The 22,408-nt window shown below is 40.0% G+C and overlaps 1 protein-coding gene across 26 annotated transcripts in view; it reads left to right on the top strand.

The window, feature by feature from the left end:
* LOC129643032 (uncharacterized) overlaps positions 1-22,408 on the top strand; it is a 150,185-nt gene that overhangs the window by 38,543 nt on the left and 89,234 nt on the right. For 7 of the 26 annotated variants that reach the window (XR_008710009.1, XR_008710000.1, XR_008709992.1 and 4 more), the window contains one exon: positions 19,100-19,164. The exons of 17 other annotated variants lie outside the window; for them this stretch is intronic. Coding sequence is in view for 3 of the 9 variants with exons in the window: in XM_055567110.1 (XP_055423085.1) it covers positions 19,100-19,164 (65 nt within the window). In the remaining 6 variants the exon portion in view is untranslated. Of the gene's footprint in view, positions 1-19,038; positions 19,165-20,647; positions 20,727-22,408 lie in introns of all 26 variants that reach the window. 2 more of the 26 variants (XR_008710001.1, XR_008709993.1) reach the window with 2 other exon arrangements.

The following is a 22,408-nucleotide window of genomic DNA, read 5'->3' as shown; positions in this document are numbered from 1 at the left end:
TGAGTTGTATTTAGAGAATACATTTAGAAGAAATACTTCCATTTATTATTATCACAGTGTTTCTTAGGAAGATAATCACTTTGTCGCTTCAGAATTTTGCTTATGTGCAAGCGGAAACGTCTGTGCTTTTCAAAGATTGGCATTGGACATGTATTCTTTCAGAGATGGTATTGAATACTTTTCAGCTTCTCAGTCTCTAATGAAAGTGCTCAGAGATGCAGCGGCAGAGGTGGGGATGACCCGAGCCAAAGGAGGGACCCCAGGCAGCTTGACCTGTTTGCCAGTTTCTCCATGTAGAGCAGTCTGTAGGAATTCTCTGGACTACTGCTTTCTTACTTGGCCTGGTCTAATTCTTCCAATCAGCAGCCTACCAGGACCATACAACATTCTTCATGCCCAGGGAAAGCCAGGATTAATCTGTCAGTGACTCCTGATCGCAGAGGGCCCTCCAGCTCCTTGTGGACTCCAGATACACTGGGGAAGTCACCTGTGCCTCATACCACACCCACGCTCATCACCAACCCTGCCATTGTTACCTAATGGGTGTTGGCAGTACTAATTTTCTGGATCATTTCTGCGACCCTCCCAAGATACTTCCTTTGCATTTAAGATATCTCCCCTGGGTGTATTTTCCTTAATTTATTTCCATCTGTATTATATCTATAAAGTCCTTGAAGTTTCTGGTGTAAAAACCATAAGCAGAATATTCTTTATTTTTTTAAAAATCCAACTAATGGTCATTTCAGTGCATGTCTAAACTAGGGAATGGAGTTTCATGGGTTCGAGGAAATGTCTGCCCACTCCAGTGTTCTAGCCTGGAGAATCCCTTGGACAGAGGAGCCTGATGGGCTACAGTTCATGGGGTTGTCAAAGAGTTGGACATGACTGAGCAACTGAGCATGCATGCATTCTTTATTTTTAAAAAAACCCAGTTGATGGTCATTTCAGTGTGTGTCTGAATTAGAAAATGGAGTTTCATGGAATTTCTTTATATTACCTGGAGAAGTGTCTTTTCAAAACAATCCCCTAAATATTAAAAAATTTTTTGCTGTTTTTATTGCTATTACTTTTTATTAGTTTTTATTTTATTGGGGTATGGTTGATTTACAATAATGTATTAGTTTCAGGTATATAGCGTCACTCAATTATACATAGACATATGTTCTTTTTCAGATTCTTTACTCATATAGGTTATTACAGAATATATTACAAATGAACTTGTTTATAAAACAGAAACAGATCTGCAGATTTTGAAAACAAACTTACGGTTCCCCAAGAGGAAGTGGGGGGCTATAAATTAGGAGTTTGAGATTAACATGCATACAGTATTATATATCAAACAGATAACCAACAAGGACCTTACTGTATAGCACAGGGGACTCTCCTACTCAATAAATGTTAAGTTTTGTACACTATGATAGGGTCTAGTTATTAGTACCAGTAGTGAGTGATTATCTGCCCTAAGAAAGATACAGGATTTACAGCCTCGGAGAAATCCAATTTCTGCTTTACGCTGGGCTTCCTGCTATGAGCCCAGGAGACTGCAGAGCCTGCCAGAACCTCCTGTACCCTGCTGAGATGCTCTGAGGAGGACGGGGGCATCTCCTGCATTCTAATGATGCCCTCCTTTCAACGCCTGTGTGCTCAGTCATTTTGTAAATAGTGACTCCTGCTTACAGACGTACAGCATTCTTTCTGCAAGAGCAAGGTAAATAAACTCAAGAGGAATAGTTGGGACTTCAGTCAGTTATCCGCCCACCGGCAACTTGGGGTGTCTGTATTTACCTTGGAGAGAGGTGGTGCTGGGAAATGAGGGCCAGCTGTTCTGTGAGATTTAACGATGAACTTGTAAACGATTCAGAGAATGTAAACACAGTATAAATTTTTTGTGGGTGGCAAATTGTTCCCAAGCCGGATGACCCTTTGCAATGAAGTGAACATTTGTCAACATCGTATTTGTGTTATAGGTCGCACGGGTGATTAATGAACATGGTTCCCAAATGTAAAATATGGAGGAGTGAGTCCTCCGTGGCCCGTTAATAACCAGGGCTCCTGCCACAGTAAACCTCGAGGGATGATGGTGACTCTTCCTTCTCACCTTTATTCCAGCTACTTCCACACACACACACGTATAAACGCTCTGATGTTGAACGCTGCTGAAATGACCTTGCTTTGCTTCCGAAAGACTCCAGGGGTAGAGACGGACCCAGGCTGTGGGTGGATTGGGTTCTCCCATCGGCAAAAGATCCTCAGCTTCCAGTTAACTGCAGCAAACTGGAGTCAAGACCAACAGAAGATTAGCACTATACACCCCACCTTGTAAATCAAGAAAAATTCAGGATTCTGGGTGCTGTTATAATGGAAACGGAGCATTATCTTTTCAGTCATGCAGGTAAAGACCCAAGCATACTGTACTCCTCCATCAGTGTCCCTGAGGGACTGTATCCAAGACCCCTGTGGATCCCAGTACCCATGGGTGCCAAGTCCCTTGCGTGCTAAAATGGTATTGTGGTGTCAGTCCTTCGCAGCCGCAGATTCTATGTCTGCTGTTGGTTGAATAAGTGCATGTGGAAGCTTTGAATCCAGAGGGATGAATGTATCAACACTATGTATGAAGGAATGCTACCTTCTCTGTTCAGAGGTTGAGCTACACTTTCCTCTGCTAGAGGAACTTTTTAGAGAAGACAGCAGTGAAGTCTTGATAGTCAATCATTTAGTGTTTAGTGAGGGTCTGTGTCCTGTGTTACGTGTTAGATCTGAAGTTGATCTTCCTGATGATATGTTTTTCCTGCATTTGCTTTGATCTGTGAAATTGTGTCTGTCCCCACATGTGGGTGCTGGGGGTGACTGTTAATGTGAGGATGTAGGTGGCGTAACAAGGAATGCATCTGTCTCTCGATGACTTTTTACCTGCTGTCAGCCATAACAGATAGCTCTGCTATCTGTCAGTACTTGAAATGTGCCTGTGCTTCTTAAACAAATTGTATCTTTAGAAATCTGCATTTTCTAATTTAGCATGGACCCCTTTTGCTTTGGACTTTACCAAGTGGTTAAGAACCTGCCTGCTCATGCAGGTTAGACATAAGAAATGCGGGTTCGATAACTGGGTTGGGAAGATCCCCTGAAGGAAGGTACAGCAACCCACTCCGATATTCTTACCTGGAGAATTCCGTGGACTGAGGAGCCTGGCGGGCTGCGGTCCATGGGGTCATGGAGAGTCAGACACAACTGAAGCGACAGAGCATGTGCACACACTTCTTTTCCTTCCCCTTGCCATCTAGTTTTCTCTTTGCTCAGAAGGCTGCCTGTAAGTGGACTTCTCTCCTCGATGCTTTCTTCCATCAGTTCATTCTGTCCTGGGTTGCCAGGTTGATCTTGATGAGGTTCTGATCCTGTCTCTCCCTTCTCAAAATTCCCTGGTTCCCCATTGCCTAGCAAATGAAGTTCCCAGATGATATTTATTTAAAGCATACGCGTGTCTGCCTCCCCACTCGTTACCGGATTCCTTTTACCCGTCACTGCAGGCGCACCGCCTCCTCCCTCTGCTTCCCCGGCCAGAGCTCACTCTTTGCTTCACCAGCTCCCCGGACCTTTACATGGCCTCAGATCTCTGCTCTGTGATCATGTGTCCATGTACCCTCCTCCCCGTGGGCAAGCCCCTCTCTGTGCTGAAGCCTTTGCTTCGCATCTTCCTCTGACTGCCCTGATGAGAACATACCTCTTTCCTGACAGCGTGGCATTTCTGCCTTTTCCTCTTGGCTCTCAAAGCCCTGATTGAAGGAAGGAGCGATTTCTCCAGCACCACAGCTGCGTGGGGTACAGGAAGGGCACCATTCATTGAAGATCCATCCCTCTGTCACTGAGTGTCCATGTTTCTTGCACTGAGTACTTACGGCTCTTTCCCTTCAATATTGTTTTTGGGCCAAAGTTCTCTTCTTTCTGAAACTCTTTCATTGCTGTACCCTCTAGCTAGAAGACACTCTTCCAAGTCACATACGTGATTCTTTTTAATTTGTTTTTTGATGGGAGGAAAACTGCTTTTCAGTGTTGTGTTGATTTCTGCCATACAACGTGAATCAACCATAAATGTACATATATCCCCTCCCTCCTCGATGTCCCATGCCTCTAGGTCATCATAGAGCCCCGAGCTGAGCTCCCTGTGCTATACAGCGGGTCCCCACTAGCTGTCTGCTTTACACATGGTTGTGTGTATATGTCAGTGCTGCTGTATCAGTTGGTTCCATCCTTTCCTTCTCCTGATGTGTCCTAAGCCTGTGCTCTACATCTGTGTCTATATTCTTGCCCTGCAAATAGGTTCATCAGTACCAGTGTTCCCCTATGGGCATGCCTGAGAACTGAGATTTAGGATAACCCTTGTCCACTGCCCCCTGTGACCTGCATCTCCGTTATTACAGGAAATAAATCCTGCCATGCCTTGATGCTTCTCCGTGGATATTATTTTCCCATTTCTCGCCTACTTCCTTCATTTCATTTGGTGAATGGTGTTATGATAGTGTCTTAAATCTAGGTATCCTTCTCACTTTTATATTCTCTCTTTTATGAATTATACTTTTATATCACTTCTTGAATACACACATTTAATGACCTATCCCCTCACATGTACTCAGTTATTCTTTTAGGTACTAAAATATTATATTATTTTCCATCACTTAATATCCATCTAGGCAGGATTCTGTTGTAAAAACAGTTCTAAATCTCCAAAGGCTCAGAGCAATTTGCGGAGGCTGGAACTTGGTCTCAATTTTCTTTTGCTTTTCTTAAAATAAGTAGGAGAAGCAAACCTAGGCATAGTTGGTCTCTTTTTAAAATATCCCCTGAAATGGTGGCCTGTTCTGTGTTACCACAGCAGCCAACACTCAGAATGCCGTGCTCTGGGATTGCTAACTACCACCCCTTTTGAACAATTCTGACACATAATTTTCTTTATGCCTGTTTATTGCTAATGTTCAGTTGTAAACTACGTAAATATAGTAAATAGCCTCCTCCTTTAGAAACCATCAGATCAGACTTGACTGTAAAACTCTATGACCCTCCTTGATAGCAATTTTCATCCTTTTTTTATGTGAATCATCAGAAGTTTTCGTCATGTGTGAGGTGTCTTCAACAAGGAGGAGAGTGTGTCAGGGTGAGGGTAGGATTCCTGTATTTCTTGGCCAATTCTTTGAATAAATAGAAAGACAAAGACCACGTGAAACTACATCAGACTGTATTATGCTTGTGTGTACTTTTTGCTGAAATAATCAGACTGAGTTTAGAAGTTATATGTACAAAGCAATGCTAGACTCATAGAAAGTATAAGCGACTTTTATTAAACTAAATAGCAAATATTTCTCTCTTTAAAATATAGTTTATAAAACCTTCTTTTAACTAATTTTTAAAAAATTCACAACTTTTGGCACTTCCCTGGTGGTCCAGTGGTTAAGACTCTACATTTCTGTTATAGGGAGCTCACGTTCTATCCCTGGTCAGGTAACTAAGAATCCACATTCCATGCTGCATGGCCAAAAAATTTTAAAAAGCATTTACTACTTTTGGTGATAGAGATTTTCTTTGCACAAGAATGGCAAAGTATCATCTCCCTTTGTTACCACTGATACCATCCATCTAAACTCCAGGTTTGATGCAAGGAGTTGCAGATAAATTACCTCCTGGCAATTTCAGTTATATGTACCAGTTGTCACTGGTAAAGAAACCACATTTGTTTTCCATGTAGCAGTAGAAAGTCTGGGAAAGTTATCTAAAAATGTAATTTGTATTTTCTGTAAGTAAAACATTTCTATCTCTGAGTTAGATGTTGCAAAGTTATTTTAATCAGTTTGTATCCCCTGACTTGGAGGGCATTCTTTCGTTTTTGATACCTTCCTGACCAGTGAGTTTAAAAATAGACTCTTTCTGGCTATTGAATGCCTTTGAATTCTTGGCCTGGAAATAATTATTAACACCTCAGTGATACACTCATGAAACAGCGACCTTTGTGTTTCTGATTTTTTTTTAACGTGTATGGTGTAATATAATAGCACTAATGTATAATCATAAGACTTTCACCTCTGTGTCTACGAACCACAAACTGTACTCAGGTAGATGTGAAACTGTTTAACAGTGTTGACAGCCTCATTGTCAGACTCAGGGATGAGGAAAAGTCCTGTGGGTTTCCCAGCTCCCCCTTCACAGAAAAAGACCAATTCATCTTCAGGTGAACACCCTTCTGTGGGCCTCCCTAGCAGAATTAGAGCATTCATGCTAGAAAATTCTGTACATAGGGGAGATAACCATTATCCCCGAATGTTTGGCTCTAGTTTTGTTTAGAAGTAGTAACTGGTTTCAGATGAAGCTTTGAATATATTGTGTGTTCTACGAATCTGTAAATAAAATTAAATTCTCTCCATAGGAGATGATAGTTGAACCTGAGTGAGTCACTGGGTAGCATTCATTTTGCTATTATATGAGATGAAGGTGAAAGGAAAAGAAGATCTAGCTCATAGATCAATTACATTTCTTTAGGGAGCTGGAGTAAACAATTTGTTCTTTCGGTCCAAAGCACAGAATGGGGGAAAAAACAAAAAAACAAAAAATGTCACTGTTCCATCTCAAATTAAGCTTCTTGTTGAGGAAACCTTACTGGGGATAAGTTCTGCAAAAATTACCCCCACGGAGGGCTGGCAAAGTCACAGGTCTATTTCCTCATCCATGAACTTGACAGTGAGGCTTCCAACATTGTCCAGGAGTTTCACATCTGTCTCCCTACAGTTTGGAGTTTCTAGGTCACAGAGGTAAGAGTCTTGGGATGATTCACTTAGGAACTTTTATATGATAGTATATACTTAAAAAAAATAACATTAGAAACATAAGTCACAATTCAGTGCGTGTGTCATTTTTTAGGAAAAAAATTCAAAGTGATAACTATTCATGGGGCCCCAAAGTTTTACATAAAGATGAAAAGCTTTTTGGGAGTTAAGAATTCCTGTAGCCTTCTGTAAAATCTGTCTTGACAACTGTTAAAAGGCATTATCGTCAGAAATAGGGCTGCATTTCACTGTCTGTCAAATATAACCCACATAGAGGACTTTAAGAAAGTATGACAAGGTGTGTTAAAGCAATTGGAAGAATTCACCAAAGATCAGCTACATCAGCTACTTTTAGGACAGACTTCAGAATAACCCCCCAAACCAGTGCCCAGGACCTTCAGTGGAAACTGAGTGGATCAGAATGGTCATTCATACACTGTGAGCAAAAAGGAGTGAAGGAATTTGAAACCACTTCTTTATTTTTGTACAAGTCAACCAACCAACTGTTCTAAAAATAAGTACCTCAGAAGAAATGTCTCTCCAAGGTCATGTGACTTCCTTGATGGTCTGGGAATAACTTGCAGCCCAAAGCTGGCATCTCTGGGGCCTTGGGAGCTGCTGGTGGGAAAGTAGACAGGCTTTTGCCCCAGAGAAATCATTGAGCTGGGAAACTGAAGAACAGTAGTTTCTGGACTCAACTTCACTTGTCCCAGGGGTTGGCTCTTAGACATTTGGGTGACTTCTGGGCTCTTGTTTTTTTTTTTTTTTTTTTTTTTTTATGCTTAAATGAGGTAGACAGCAGATTGCCTGACCTTTAAGGCCATCTGACCACTGATAGGCCTTGAGTCTAAATTCCATTCCTTCCATTCCATTCTTCCATCTTTACCTTTTATGTTACTGAACTTCAGCTAATCAGAGACATAGCTCACATTTGTTATAATGATGAGGTTCAGTTTGAAGTCTAACTGGGTCCTTGTTTTATACGTAATTTCATCTAGTCAAAGCTATGGTTTTTCCAGTAGTCGTGTATGGATGTGAGAGTTGGACTACAAAGAAAGCTGAGCAGTGAAGAATTGATGCTCTTGAACTGTGGTGTTGGAGAAGACTCTTGAGAGTCCCTTGGACTGCAAGGAGATCCAACCAGTCCATCTTAAAGGAAATTAGTCCTGAATATTCATTGGAAGGACTGATGCTGAAACTGAAACTCCAATACTTTGGCCACCTGATGCGAAGAACTGACTCACTGGAAAAGACCCTGATGCTGGGAAAGATTGAAGGCAGGAGAAGAAGGAGATGACAGAGGATGAGATGGTTGGATAGTATCACCAACTTGATGGTGATAAGTTTGAGCAAGCTCCAGGATTTGGTGATGGACAGGGAAGCCTGGTGTGCTGCAGTCCATGGGGTCACAAAGAGTTGGACATGACTGAGCAACTGAATTGAACTGAATTATGGAAAGATTTATGCAGCCATGTCCAGAAGGATATTTTTTCCCTAAAACATTTATCCACTGGTTTTCGTTTAGTTCTTGAGACCATTGATTGTCTTCCCCATTTTGGCCACCTAACTGAATTTAGACTATTTCTAAAGTGGAGAGACTCATTGCATTGTAAGCTGGCCAGTTTCTTGGGAGTTTAGAAAGTCAAAATCGCTGGAAGGATATTAACAGCTCTCTAGCTCCAAATCCCTTTATGATTGATACAGTTCTATTTTCTCTTATTCTTTTTCTGATTTGTTTTATTTCCTCCCTTCACTAATTTTCCATCTCTGAAGAAGGAACTAAAGTGTCCGAATTGCATGCAGGGCATTTAAAAAGAATTTGTTCTGCATCTCTAATTACCTTTATCTATTATGTTAGGATTTTACTCACTTTGCCAAATTGCGCTGCTACAAAGCCCATTAGGGATTTTAAAAACCAGGATTAGTGCATACTGCATATTCAGAACTTTAGTTATTAATTCAGTTCTAGAGGAAAAATTTTGCTCTAATTATGGTAGCATTGCAGTGTTGGGCATTGGTCAAAGCTTTCAGAGATGGTTATAAACAACTTGAATTTATTTTAAGATGAATTAGTCGATTATATTCTGGAGTCAAAAATAAGTATACCACACCAGATTCCCTCAGACCCCACACTGTATACTGTATTACCCACATTTTTAAGTCTAAGGGCATTCGGCAAGTAATGTCACGCCAATTTGTGATATTCAAAGTAGCATAATAATATTGGTGTTAGTGGGTTCCTTAGAGTTGAAACTCCTATATGTGAAATCAGTTCAGTTAAAAACACAAAAACATTTTGCAAGTCATGGTAAAAACCGATGGTCTAGGTAACGACCATCCCTGGGAAGCTTATGTTTGTCTTGATTCAGTTGAATCTAGAGTTGACCCCAGACAGAGATGTGACATTTTATCAGTAACTACTTCTATCTGGCCATTTTTTTATGCCTCCTACAAAAATAAATGTTTTGTATTTCTCACTTTCCTTCTTAGGAAAAAATTCTCATAACTAGTCCTATAGAAACTTTTCGACTGTTGGATTAACTTTTACAAGAAAAGTTTACTCTAAATTGTGGCTTAATCAGCCTTTCCGTTTTCCAGTAAGTTATAGGATCTAGATAGCAGAGAATAATTTCAGTAGAAGAGTGACTATGGCTCTGAAATGACATGGTCCAGTTACTGGGACCTTCCTTTTCAGTGATCTGCTTAGCAGAGAACAGAAAGAGTTAAATGATGGAATCACATCTCTTTAGGAAATGTGATTAGGATGTGATCCCCTAAACAGGTTGGCTTAGGCCACCCTGAGCAGAGGAACCTAGAATTCATGCCAGGAGGTCTCATATCCCCCCACTAAGGACATTGTCCCAGCCTGTCCTCCCCAAGATCTAATCTCAACTCCATAGCTACTTTAGAGGACTTACTGATGAGGGGCATAGAAGAGTTCCAGTCCTTGTTGCCCTAGCAGTTAACGCTTTAAAACTATGACAGGAGTTCTTTTTGTTCCCTAGCGCTCTGCTGTAAGATGTCTTTATAGTTTGCAGTTCTGCATCAGCAGATGCTGAGTACTTAGACCCCAGATATATTCAAGTTTGGCAGGGTCCTGTGACTTCCACTGGGTGGGTTTGAAAGTTAGGGGGCTGCTTTGGTATCTGCAACAGAGGGGATATGAGCCTGGGCTTCTTCCTTGCCTGTAGGATCAGCACTGGTAACTGGTGTTCTTTCCCATCAGTCTCAGATATGCTGCTGGTAGGGTTGCCTTTCACATGGGCCTCCTCTGCTGTTCTGGGAAGTTCAGCTCTACAGAGCAGCATCTGCCTTTGTTTTGAGCCCATTCCCTTGATGGAGGCCCTGCCTGCAAGTGGAATCCAGCCTTTGTTATAGAAAGTGAAAGTGAAGTCGCTCAGTGGTGTCCAACTCTTTGCAACCCCATGGACTGTAGCCTACTAGGCTCCTCTGTCCATGGGATTTTCCAGGCCAAGGTACTGGAGTGGGTTGCCACAGAAACACCTCCTTATCTCCTGTCTTCTTCCAAGGAAAGCCAGTCTTTCTTACAGGTGGAGCCACTCTGGCCTTCTCTCCCTTCAAACGTTCCCGATCCAGTTCACCCCTAAAGTTTGGTTCCATGGCCTCCTTGAATTTGTATTAAAAAAAACCCGCACAACTGTTAGTTCTCACTTGGGAATAGGAAAGGTCCATTTGTGTTAGTTTGAAAAGCTTGTGTGCTCTCTTGAGAGTGTGTGTCATGGAGACCAGCGGGTGGGAAGGGCTCCTAGGGTACCACAACAAGAGACACATTAATATCTCGGTAGATGATGCTGTTCCTCGACTCTTTGTCAGAATGAAGATTAATTGCTGAAACCTGTACAGAATGGCTATCATTAAAAAGTCTGTAAATAATAGATGTTAGAGAGGGTGTGGAGAAAAGAGAACCCTCCAAAAGCTGTGCAGCCATTATGGAAGACAAGGTGGAGATTTCTCAAGAAACTAAAAGTAGAGTTGCCTTGTGATCCAACAGTCCCATTCCTGGGCATATACCCAGACAAATCATAATAAGAAAAGACGCACGCACCCCTGTATTCACAGCAGCACTATTTACAGTATCCAAGACATGGAAACCACCTAAATTTTTATCAACAGATGAATGGGTAAAGAATATGTGGTTTTTTATGTACAATGGAACATTACTCAGCCGTCAAAGAATGAAATAATGCCATTTGCAGTGGCGTGGATGGACCTAGAGGTTATCATACTTAGTGAAATAAGTCAAAGACAAATGCTGTATGATGTCACTTATGTGTGGACTCTTAAATTGGGCACACATGAACATACCTATGAAACAAAAACAGGCCCACAGATAGAACAGACTTGTGGTTGCCAAGGATGGGGGGAGGAAGAACTGGGAGTTCGACATAAGCAGATGCAGACTAATGTATCCGGGGTGAAGAAACAACACTGTCTTACTGTATAGCATGCTCAGTTGTGTCTGACTCTTTGCGACCCCATGGACTGCAGCCCTCCAGGCTCCTCTGTCCATGGAATTTTCCAGGCAAAAATACTAGAGTTGGTTGCTGGTTCCTCCTCCAGGGGATCTTCGTGACCCAGGGATTGAACCCATGTCTTTTGTTTCTCCTGCACTGGCAGATTCTTTACCACGTGCCCACCTGGGAAGCCCCTTACTGTATAGCATAAGGAAGTATATTTGATATCCTGTGATAAACCATGATAGAAATGAATCTGAAAAAGTATATATATATATATTTGATACCTTGTGATAAACCATTATAGAAATGGATCTGAAAAAGTATATATATAAATATATTTGATGTCCTGTGATAACCCATGATGGAAATGAATCTGAAAATGAATAATGAATAATCAGATTCATTTTCATCATGGGTTATCACAGGATATCAAATATATATATATAAAATATATGTAACTGAGTCAACTTTGCTCTACAGCAGAAATTAACAGAACATTGTAAATCAACTATACTTCAATAAAAATTAAAAAATTTGCTTAGACCTCTTAATATTTTTTGGTCATCCTGGGAAAGTAATGAGAAATGCTGATAAAATATATATCCTGGGGTGCGATTCAGACCTATCCATTCAGCAGCAGCAAGGGTTGCAGAATATCCCAATGAGAATAAAGCAAAGAAAATAGAGCACATTTCCATATATTGTCAGGAGGAAAAGTCTTGAAAGAACATGTGTTTGGTAGCCCTGGATGTAAGTATCAGTGTTTGTTCTTCCACAGTGAGTGTGTTAAGAGAAGTGGTACTTGAACATTGATAAAACCATTAGACTAGAAGAGCTCTGAGAAAGAGAAGTATGCTTTTGAATAAAGAGCAATGTTATTTGCATATCTTGTTTATTCATTTTCACCCATTTGAAAACTTGTGCACCTGCCGTACTGGCACTTCAGGGTTAAGGAAGATAATGTCCCCACTGTCAAAGTGTGCAAAGAAACCAGATTTCTCTGGAGCCAAGCATAGCGTAGTGGGTTCAGTGCGGTCAAGATGTTGTCATTACAGTAACCGAGACAAGGGAATGACCTAAATGTAGGCCAACAGATGAATGGATAAAGAAGATGTGGTGCAATGGAATTTTACTTGCCACGAAAAAGAATAAAATAACGCCATTTACAGCTACATGGATGGACCTAGAGATCCTTCGTAAGTGAAGTAAGTCAGACAGAGAAAGACAAATACCACACTATATCACTTATTTGTGGAATCTAAACTATGACACAAATGAACTTACCTGTGAAGCAGACAGGCTCATAGACATGGAGAACAGATGTGAGTGGCCAAAGAGGAAGGGAAGTGGAGGAGGGATGGAGTGGGAATTTGGGGTTAGCAGATGCAAATTTATGTATAGAATGGATAAATACAAAGTCCTACTATGTAGCACGGGGAACTATATTCAATATCCCGTGATATATCATAATGGAAAAGAGTATGAAAAAAGAATGTATATGGGTGTTATCACTGAAATGCTTTCCTGTGCATCAGAAATGAACACAGCATTGTAAATCAACTACACTTCAATAAAATAAAAATTTAAAAAGATGGCGTGAATAGAGAATTTCTAGAATGCTTTGTCAGATGTAAACGTGTTCTGAGGAAGCAGGATTGATACTTGGGCTTGAAGGGTGAATTTGAACTAAGGCATCTCTAGTAAGTGGGAGTGGGTAGAGGTGTGGGATCGCAAGTGAAAAAAAGAGTGTGGGCAAAGCTTTGAAACTGGGCACTGATGGTGGAATGTCGGGGGCATGGCAAGTCCCCAGATGGAAGGAGCATCAAGAGAAAGTTGTTGAAGTTGAGGCTAGCCTCAAAGCTACCTGGAGAGAGCCTTATTGGCACTTCTAAGATGTGAGAGCTTTATTTCACAGACAGAACGGAATTATCTATTATTTTGAAGCTGGAGAGACCTCTGTATCAGTACTTTCTTCCCTTCCTCTTTCTTCCTTATAGAGGATTTTATGTGCTTTGTGGAGGATGTGATAGAACAACAACAACAAAAAAATATGTGGAGCCTGGCACTGTCGTACCTGGCTACTGGGAATGCAAACTGGTGCAGCCCTCCTGGAGGAAAAGTTGGTGACACATGACGAAACTACTTAGGCACTTACTTCTTGTCTCAGAATCCCACGTCTAGGAATTTGCAAAAGGCCCACCTCCACCAATGTGAAAATGTGTATTATATGAATACGATTACTTATTGTACTGTTTGTAAGCACAAAATACTAGGAACAACCTAAATTTCCACAGAGAAGTGTGATGGAATAAATTACAGCCACACAGTGGAGTACGATACAGCTGTAAAAAAGAGTGAGGGTGATTTCTGTGAAGTGATTGCTATTGAGTAATTTCCAGAAATTACTTTTAAATAGAAACTTTTAGTACAAAGGGTATCCTGAATAAAAGTATTTTTCATTCAAGGAAAAAAAATATTTAAAAAGGTATCCGCTAATTTGTGTCAAAGAAATATGTGAATAAAATCAGTACCTAATGAGATTAATTACCTATAGGAAGGGGTGAAGAAAGGGATTAGGAATGAGGTAATAAAGATGAGATGGAAACAAAACTTCTCTTTATATTTTTAGTTTGACTTTGCCTTTTAGAACCAGAGTAATGTTTCATATATTAAAAAATAAATAAATAAAATTAACCAAAATGTGGTTGTGGTTTGTGATGGAACCCAAAGAGAATTCAAATAATGATAAATGAATGTAATTGTATCATAAGTGACTTAAGTCACCTTGTGAAGGATGAAGAACTTACCTAAATAACTTTTAAGAACATTTTAACTGGATCAATGTTAATATTTTAACTTAAAGACTAAAGTCAAAAGTGTACACAAAGGCTTTGATCTGTTTAGTGAATTTATTTCCCACAGAGATATGGGTTAGTGATTGTGAAACTATTTTGAGTATTCAAGGACTGAACAAGCAAGCACATATTGTGTAGCTAATGGAGAGCTGGATTTTTCATTATTGGAAAAAAAATTTTAAAGAGTAGAACAAACGCTTTGGTGTTATATTGGAATTAGAGGTATCAACATGAGCACATTTTGGGGGAATGTAGGGTAAATTAATTATATATTTTAAAGTCATCTATATCAATCACGGGCTTCCTAGGTAGCATGAGGGGTAAAGAATCTGTCTGCCAGTGCAGGAGATGTCAGAGATGTGGGTTTGATCCCTGGATCAGAAAGATTACCTAGAGGAAGGCATGGCAACACACTCCAGTATTCCTGCCTGGGAAATCCCATGGACAGAGGAGCCTGGTGGGCTGCAGTCCATGGGGTCGCACAGAGTCGGACACGACTGAAGCGACTTAGCAGCAGGAGCAGCAGCAGCAGCAGCTTAGTGACAGTGAGCACCCACAGCACATCGATCCTGGTTACTAAATGCCATTTTCAATAAAAGAAACCATGTTTCCTTGAGAAATAACTGTAGAGCTTGAAAAAATACAACATGGACTTGGACCATCTTATAGTGTCAGCAAGTAATTTTCAAAAAAAGAGGCAGATGTTGAAAAGACACAGGCACCAACCTGAAAGAACTCCCAGTGGTTCAGAACAACTTGAGCAAGTAAATGAATAAACAATGGCGATATTACATTATAATCCACAGGATAAACAAACATCCCCAAGTCCATCCTGATATAAATATTAAAAAATAAATGCGGGAGAAGGAACTTTTTCAGAGAATCCCATTTCATAAATGCAGAAAGTGAGGGAAATAGAAAATTACCAGTGGGAACACAGCACAGTAGTTATTGATGCAAGCTGGATTCAATGAGGTTTGTGGGTGAAACACTTGAGTCGAAACTGGGCATTTGCAACATCTCTGAGTATCTCTTTCGGTATTCATTGTGTTACAGATAGAAAAAAATTAAAAAACAGAACACACCCAAAGGCAGTACTTTGACGAAGTGATTAAAGTTAATATCAGCAGTAATAAGGCATTCACATCACGTATCTCTTAATATGCAGTGAAAAGAACCCAACATCATTTTGTGCTGTTCTTGTCAAAAATAGATAACCTCAAATCTAATCATGGGACAACATCAGAGAAACTTGAGGGATATTCACAAAATTTTGCTTTTGTTTTTGGAAAAGTGTCAAGGATTTGAAGTGTAAGGAAAGCCTGAGAATTATCCTCAACTATAAGAGACTAAGGAGTCATGACCACTCAAGGCAACCGGGGTGTGTGCGGGGGTGGGGGGTGCTCCTTAACTGGCTCCTAGAAAAGAAAAACGACATCCACGGGGAAAAGAGTGAAATTTTAATAAGACCTATGTTTTAGTAAATAGGGTTGTGCCTGTGTTAATGTCTTGGCTTTCGTAATTGTATAATGATTTTGTAAGATATTAACACTAGGGAAAGGAGAGTGGGGAGTGTAGAGGAACCCTTGGTGCAGTGTAAGTTTCAATTTTGAAGAGGGACGGATGGGGAGAGAGAGATGGAGCCTGAGAGATGAATTAAGAAATTCAGCGATAATGAAGAAACATATGAATTTGAGAGGCCTAAAATGTGCCGGATAAAATGGGCTGAAAGATAGTGGGGACTGGGGATGAGGCACAGGGGTAGAATTTGACTCTAGTTAACCCAGGTTGGGCAAATGCAGCAGCTCACTGTTGTGTGTGAAATATTTATTTGGCATTGAGCAGCTCGGCAGTGCCACTGGGTTTCAAAGAAGGAGAGAAGCCCTGCCTCTCCAAATGGAGATGGGCTGAGAGCCAGATCAAAAAATCCTGTCTTGGGAGAAATTCAGTCTCCTCACTGTTTCCTTTTTTTAGGATTCTGGATGTTTCCTGTGGTATAAAAGAGAAAAGTTAACCGAAATGCAATTGAAATGTGATGCGACCTCATAACCTTACTACCAAGTGGAAGAACGGCAGGGCGCTCTCTGCGTATTTTCTTTTCCTGAAATGTTGCACACTGTGCAGCCTTTTAGAGGATTTTTAGAAGCTGCTTTAAAGAACTTTCTTTTCATGGTCAGATATGATAGTGTTAGCTCTACATGTGTGTGTGAGAGGGAGATGGAATACACATGGTAGGACACAGAGTGAGAATTGTGTTTTTTTTTTTTTTAAGAGTGGGAATTTTGAAGAGATGCTATATGAAGGCAGGATGGAAGATAACTTTTTAAAATTCTTTTATATCTTTGGAGAACACGCATTAGGCATTCATGAAGATCTTATATGGCAAAGTGTTAAGCAGAAAAAGGATAATGGTCTAGGAAATTCAGAAATTCTGATAGTTTATTAAGATCTTAAGGCATAAGTGTTGTTGTAATAAATAAGCCTTCTTTACCATGTAATAGAATTAAGAAAAATTAACCATTTGTTGAGTGGTATGCCAGACCCTGGTGGCTCAAACGGTAAAGAATCTGCCTGCAGTGCAGGAGACCTGGGTTCAATCCCTGGGTCTGAAAGATTGATCCCCTGGAGAAGGAATTGGCAATCCACTCCAATATTCTTGCCTGCAGAATTCCATGGTCAGAGGAGCCTGGCAGGCTACAGTTCATGAGATTGCAAAGAGTCGGACACGACTGAGCAACTAACTTTCAGCTTTCATGCTAGTCCCCAAGGAATATGCTTTATATATGTGAATTTTAATTTTTACAAAACCCTGCAGTGTCATTCTTTACTATCTGATGGTTGGAATCTAAGATTTGAAGCAGCATTGCTCAGCAGAAACAGTGCAGGGCACCAATGTAAGTCAAATACATAATTTGAATTTTAGTAGTGACTTTAAAACAGATAAAAGAACGAGTTTAATAATATATATTACTTAGTTCATCCAACATATCATCATTTCAATACGTAATCAATATACAAACATTAATGAGATACGGTTTACATTTTTTATACTAAGTGTTTAAATTGGATCCTATTTTTGCAGAGAACATATCTCAATTCGGATCCTCGATTTTCATTGGAAATACTTGATCTGTATTTAGACCTTGCGAAATGTACAAATTTGCATACCCAAGTTGTTCCAACATGCTTAAAAGTTGTTCCAATAATTGAACTGAGTATCTGCTTTTAAATTTAATTAGAATGAAATAAAACTGAAAATTCAGCCCCTGAGTCATATTTGCCACTTTTCAAGAGCTCAGTGGTAACCCTTGACTGAGGTTACCTTTGGTACCTTTTTGACTGACTAGGGGATGGTGTAAGTTTAGAGAATTAAAATTAATTACCCCCAGCCTGTGAGCCCCTAAGTGCTGGAAGCAACAGTTACATCTGAGTTAGCGCTGCTCAGAATTCCATGATCTTAACTCTGACTTCCAATATGAAAATACTGTTGCTTTGAATGGGTTTGCTTTAATGAATGTGTTTCTTCTCTGCTTTTAGATAATTCTACTTAAGGCCTGAATGCCTAAAATCAATTGTCCACTGTTAAAGCAGCTTGTTTATAAGCCTGAGGAAGTGCCGGCCCTGAGAGCAGCAAGTACATTTCACATTTCAGCAAGGCCAAAATGCTAATGTATTTCTTAGTTATTCTCAGTCTTTGCCACCGTGAAATGGGGACTGAAATGCAAATGGTCAGCTGAAGCCATTTTGCTCTGGAGGCTAGCTCTGTATTTACCAACCTCCCTTAGTTGTTCTTCATTAACAGTCTGAGTTGTCTGTCCTTGTCACAGTGCTTTTAATTTTGTTTTGTACATTTAAGGGGCTCTTTCATGTTAAAAAAAAAAAAAAAGCCATTAGACTTCTTTTCTCATGAGAGTCACATTGTTCTCCCTAAAGAAGAGTTTTGGCTTCTAAAACAAGAGAAATCAAGACAGAGTCCTTTGATTGGCAGGGAACATTGCCACTATTTGATTTTTTTTTTTTTCCCCTTCAGCATCGCTAGAGAATTATTTTGATGCTTTCAAAATTTTCACTGATAAAATATTAAGAAAACCGTAAACTCAGTAGTTTCTTTCTTAGTGCTGGCCTGTTACAGACCTGGTTCCCAGGGAGGATGCTTGCTTGTTAGTGATTTGTATTTTTAGAGAGCGGGTTTTGCTCTATTTAGAAAGCAGAAAACCCTGTTTTTTGACTTTGACCATTCTTCAGATGGTGGATAATTGTTTTTGTACAGAGGGAAGGAAAAGAGTAAAAGAAAAGAAATTGAATGACATGCCAGCAATTTTCGTTAATTTCATAATAACTTAATCTATGTCAGACAAAGTAAAATGAATCGCAACCTAAAAGGAAATGACTTTTTAATGAAAATTGTTCAGGCATGTCATTTATACCGTGTGTGTATGTGTGCGTGCCTGTTTCAGACAGAAAAGCCGTTAAAGAGAAAAAAAGAAGAGCGAATATTAAGAGGCCGTAGTAATTTTGGAAGCCAGTGTTTTGTTTTCCTCTTTAGTTTGCTATGTGAAATGTTGGATGCAAATTATATGGGATAAAATAATTGTTCTCTCCCTGAACTATAGTCACAGTGTGACCTATTGGGCTTGCTCTATTTACTGTGTCTGCAGCGTAATTATGAAGACTTAGCTGCTCTCTGAAATAGTTACAGATGTGGGAGAAAAATAAATTACTTTTGCATGCTAGCCCTGGAAGTCATGCTGTTGTAATATAATGTAATCGGCCATGAACAAAAGGAAGTTATTATATTCATTTATATTAGTTGGAAAGCCACAGAAATGTATTATATTATTTTAGGCTGAAGAATTGAAGCAGGGCCATTGATGGTATTTTTTTCCCCTGATCATCCAGCTTTCCTCTGAAGGTCATCTTCATGAAATGTGATAATTTTAGCCTTTTCATTTTATTTAAGATATAAGCAAACCATGAGACCTGTCATCAAATATTTGAAGATGTACGGAAGAAGCATTATATTTGGTAAGTATGGTTTCAGGTGAGGAGAAATAGGATCAATGACAGGACAGATTTTAATTGACTATAAAGGAGAAATGATTGTGGACAGAACTATCTAGAAGGGGAAATTGCTTGAGAGATGGTGAGTTTCTAGAGCCTTCTGTCCTACTTACAGGTTCCCTTCTCCGAGATGCTCTAGAATCAGATTGGTGGATCTTTTGAAAAAGCAAACAAAATCATCCAATGTTCTTTTCCTTCCAACCCAGAGACCCATGAAGTCAGAACTCTAGGGGGAGCCTGGGTTTGTAGTCAAGTATTGCGGAAGTGTGAGTAAGCCTCTTAGGTATCATGACCTTGGGGGAATTCTTCTTGTCACTATTTCAGATTTTACATATATGGAGAGGAATATGATACTTATACCCTTTATGTGCAGAAATACGATGAGGTTAACATGGCTTTCTGTGAGATGTATTGGTCTATTTACTGAACCTTAAATAAGTAAACCCTACTTCAATATAAAGGTAACTGTTTCATTTTTCACTGGAAATGAAGAATAATAGTAAGTTGCTTTATACTACTTGGAGTAGTAAATAGATGATGCAAGTTAGGCAAATATACACACACACACACACACACACACACACAACACACACATATATATATATATAATTGTGAGCTTTGAAATAGATGGCAAATGTTTTGCATGTATTTTTTTTTTATTTATTAGATTACTTACATATGTTCTTACCTAGGGATCACCCTGTGACTTCCTTGTTTAAAAATGTCCCTTGAAATATTTCTCAGTTTCTCAATGTTAACCAGTATATTGTCAGATTTGAAATCAAATTTCATAAGCATAATTTTAGTTATTTCTTCAAGGGAGAGATACTGTAAGTGGTGAGGTTTTTACTGGCATATGAAGAAAAATACTTATTCACACATGAACACACACACAGAATAGGGAAGGGGAAGAACTATTCCTTCTGAGGGATTGTTCTGAGTGAACTTTCTTCATCATTTAGGTTTTTAAATTCTTAATGAAATGTCAGTAACTCTTGTTACTACCAGCCTATGAACTACTTCTGGAAGTGGAGGCTGTTGTAGATTTATGTAGGGGGTTGGAGGAAGAAGCCCTTCTGTAATATGTCATCACCGTAATGAATTATCTCTGAAATTTGACATGGATTTTTTTTTTTTAATCCAGAATGTTTCTGCTTAAGTTGAAATATACTTCTGGGATGAGTAGACATTGTCCCAATGTTCAATTTATGTTTCCCGTGGCTTAAAATTGTTTAATTGTAAATTTGAAAACATTTTTGATTGTCTTCATTCTGTTGTGGTTTTTGGCTATTTGAGATTTACAGTTGAAAGGCAGTTTGGCAAATCTCAAATTTTGTTAGTACAAGGTATTCACAGTTGGGCCAATAAAAATGGTGGTCAACATCGTAATGTAGAATTCAAACCCAGGACTTATTTGGCGGTCATTGCATTGACTCATTACTACTAGTGATTACAGATCATCTGGACAAGATTCCTTATCTGCCTGACGTTCTTTGATCTGATTTCTGCTTTCCCAAGGGACTCAAGTGAGAAGGCATCATTCATGTAAGCTGTAGGTGGTCTTCAGTATTCCATGAGATGGTTGTGACTCCATCATTTGCCTGGTTCAGTTCAGTTCAGTCGCTCAGTCGTGTCTGACTCTTTGCGACCCCATGGACTGCAGCACGCCAGGCCTCCCTGTCCATCACCAACTCCCAGAGCTTACTCAAACTCATGTCCATTGAGTTGGTGATGCCATTGAACCATCTCATCCTCTGTCATCCCCTTCTCCTCCTGCGTTCAGTCTTTCCCAGCATCAGGGTCTTTTCCAATGAGTCGGTTCTTTGCATCAGGTGGCCAAAGTATTGGGAGTTTCAGCTTCAGCATCAGTCCTTCCAATGAATATTCAGGACTGATTTCCTTTAGGATGGACTGGTTTGATCTCCTTGCAGGCAGTCCAAGGGACTCTAATGGGACAGTCAGGATACCTGAAAGTTCTTCTTTGGTTAAATGAGAGGTTCAAGAGAGAATGAGATGAAGGGCTGAGTAGTGTAAAATCATGTAAATTGTATTAGATTAAAATGATAGAGATTGAAATAGAAAAAGCAACACACCATCATCTGCTGGGTACCTGGCTAATTAACCTTACATTTCTACTTGTGTGGTCTTTGGGGAGGCAGGGAGAGAATGCTCTGGGATGAAATTGACCTTGCTTTTCCTCCACATGCATATGGAAATGCCGGGCAAGGGCTTTGCAATTAATATTGATTCCATGTCAGAAGCATAACATTGATTGCAATGGAAAAGCCTGGCAGGGGTGTGTGGGGTGATCTCCTGAAGCTTTCATTTGGAACGTGTAAAAGTGCAAGCCCACATTATTGACTTCGGTGGAGATATTGAGGGTATTTGCTGGGGCCTGTGATCACTTACTTCTCATCTTCTATGAAGGCAGCTTTTTTGTACCACTTCGATTATGCCTTACATATTTTGTACTCAAAAAGAAGGCCATGTTTGCAGTGGAAGCAGCAGAGCTACCTGCCTTAAGCCTTTTTACACAAGGCTGGAGTACATGCATGTATAAATGTAAACTTCGAGGGCAGCTTTTTTCCAGCCTGTGAGTTTTGTGTATCATGAGTGCATGCTCAGTTGTGTACAACTCTTAGTAACCCCATGGATACCTGGCCCGCCAAGTTCCTCTATCCGTGGGATTTTCCAGGCAAGAATACTGGGGTGGGTTGCTGTTTCCTACTTAGGGGATACTCCCAAGCCAGGGATGCACTTGCATCAGCAGACGGATTCTTCACCATTGAGCCACCTGAGAAGCCCTTTGCGTATCATGGGTCTCTACCAAAAGGACATTCTGTCAGCAAGTAATTAACAAAGCCTTCCATTGAATAAATGGGACCGGATTCTGATTGGTTAATATAATGGCTGTATTCTCACCTGGGACTGCCTTTTGTGACTCGAATCCAAGGACACTCTTCCAATGAAACTATAGACGTGTTTTATGGTTAAATAGTCCTGGGTTAACAACTACCATAGGGGCAGTCCAATTAACAGATCTATTCATTTGGGCCCTATTTGCACTTCTGCTGTCAAGTCTAATTACTTCTTTTGAAATAAAAACTTTGGCCTTCACTCGGGTCTCTGGTGCCTGTCAGTGAATGATCATCTGTTTGCATCTCCTCAGCTATATTCACATTTCACAGTTCTGCCATCTGGTCATAGG

Source organism: Bubalus kerabau, chromosome 2 (assembly GCF_029407905.1).
Source record: "Bubalus kerabau isolate K-KA32 ecotype Philippines breed swamp buffalo chromosome 2, PCC_UOA_SB_1v2, whole genome shotgun sequence".
NCBI classification, from domain to species: Eukaryota; Metazoa; Chordata; class Mammalia; order Artiodactyla; family Bovidae; genus Bubalus; species Bubalus kerabau.
This window is presented reverse-complemented; position numbering and strand designations above follow the sequence as displayed.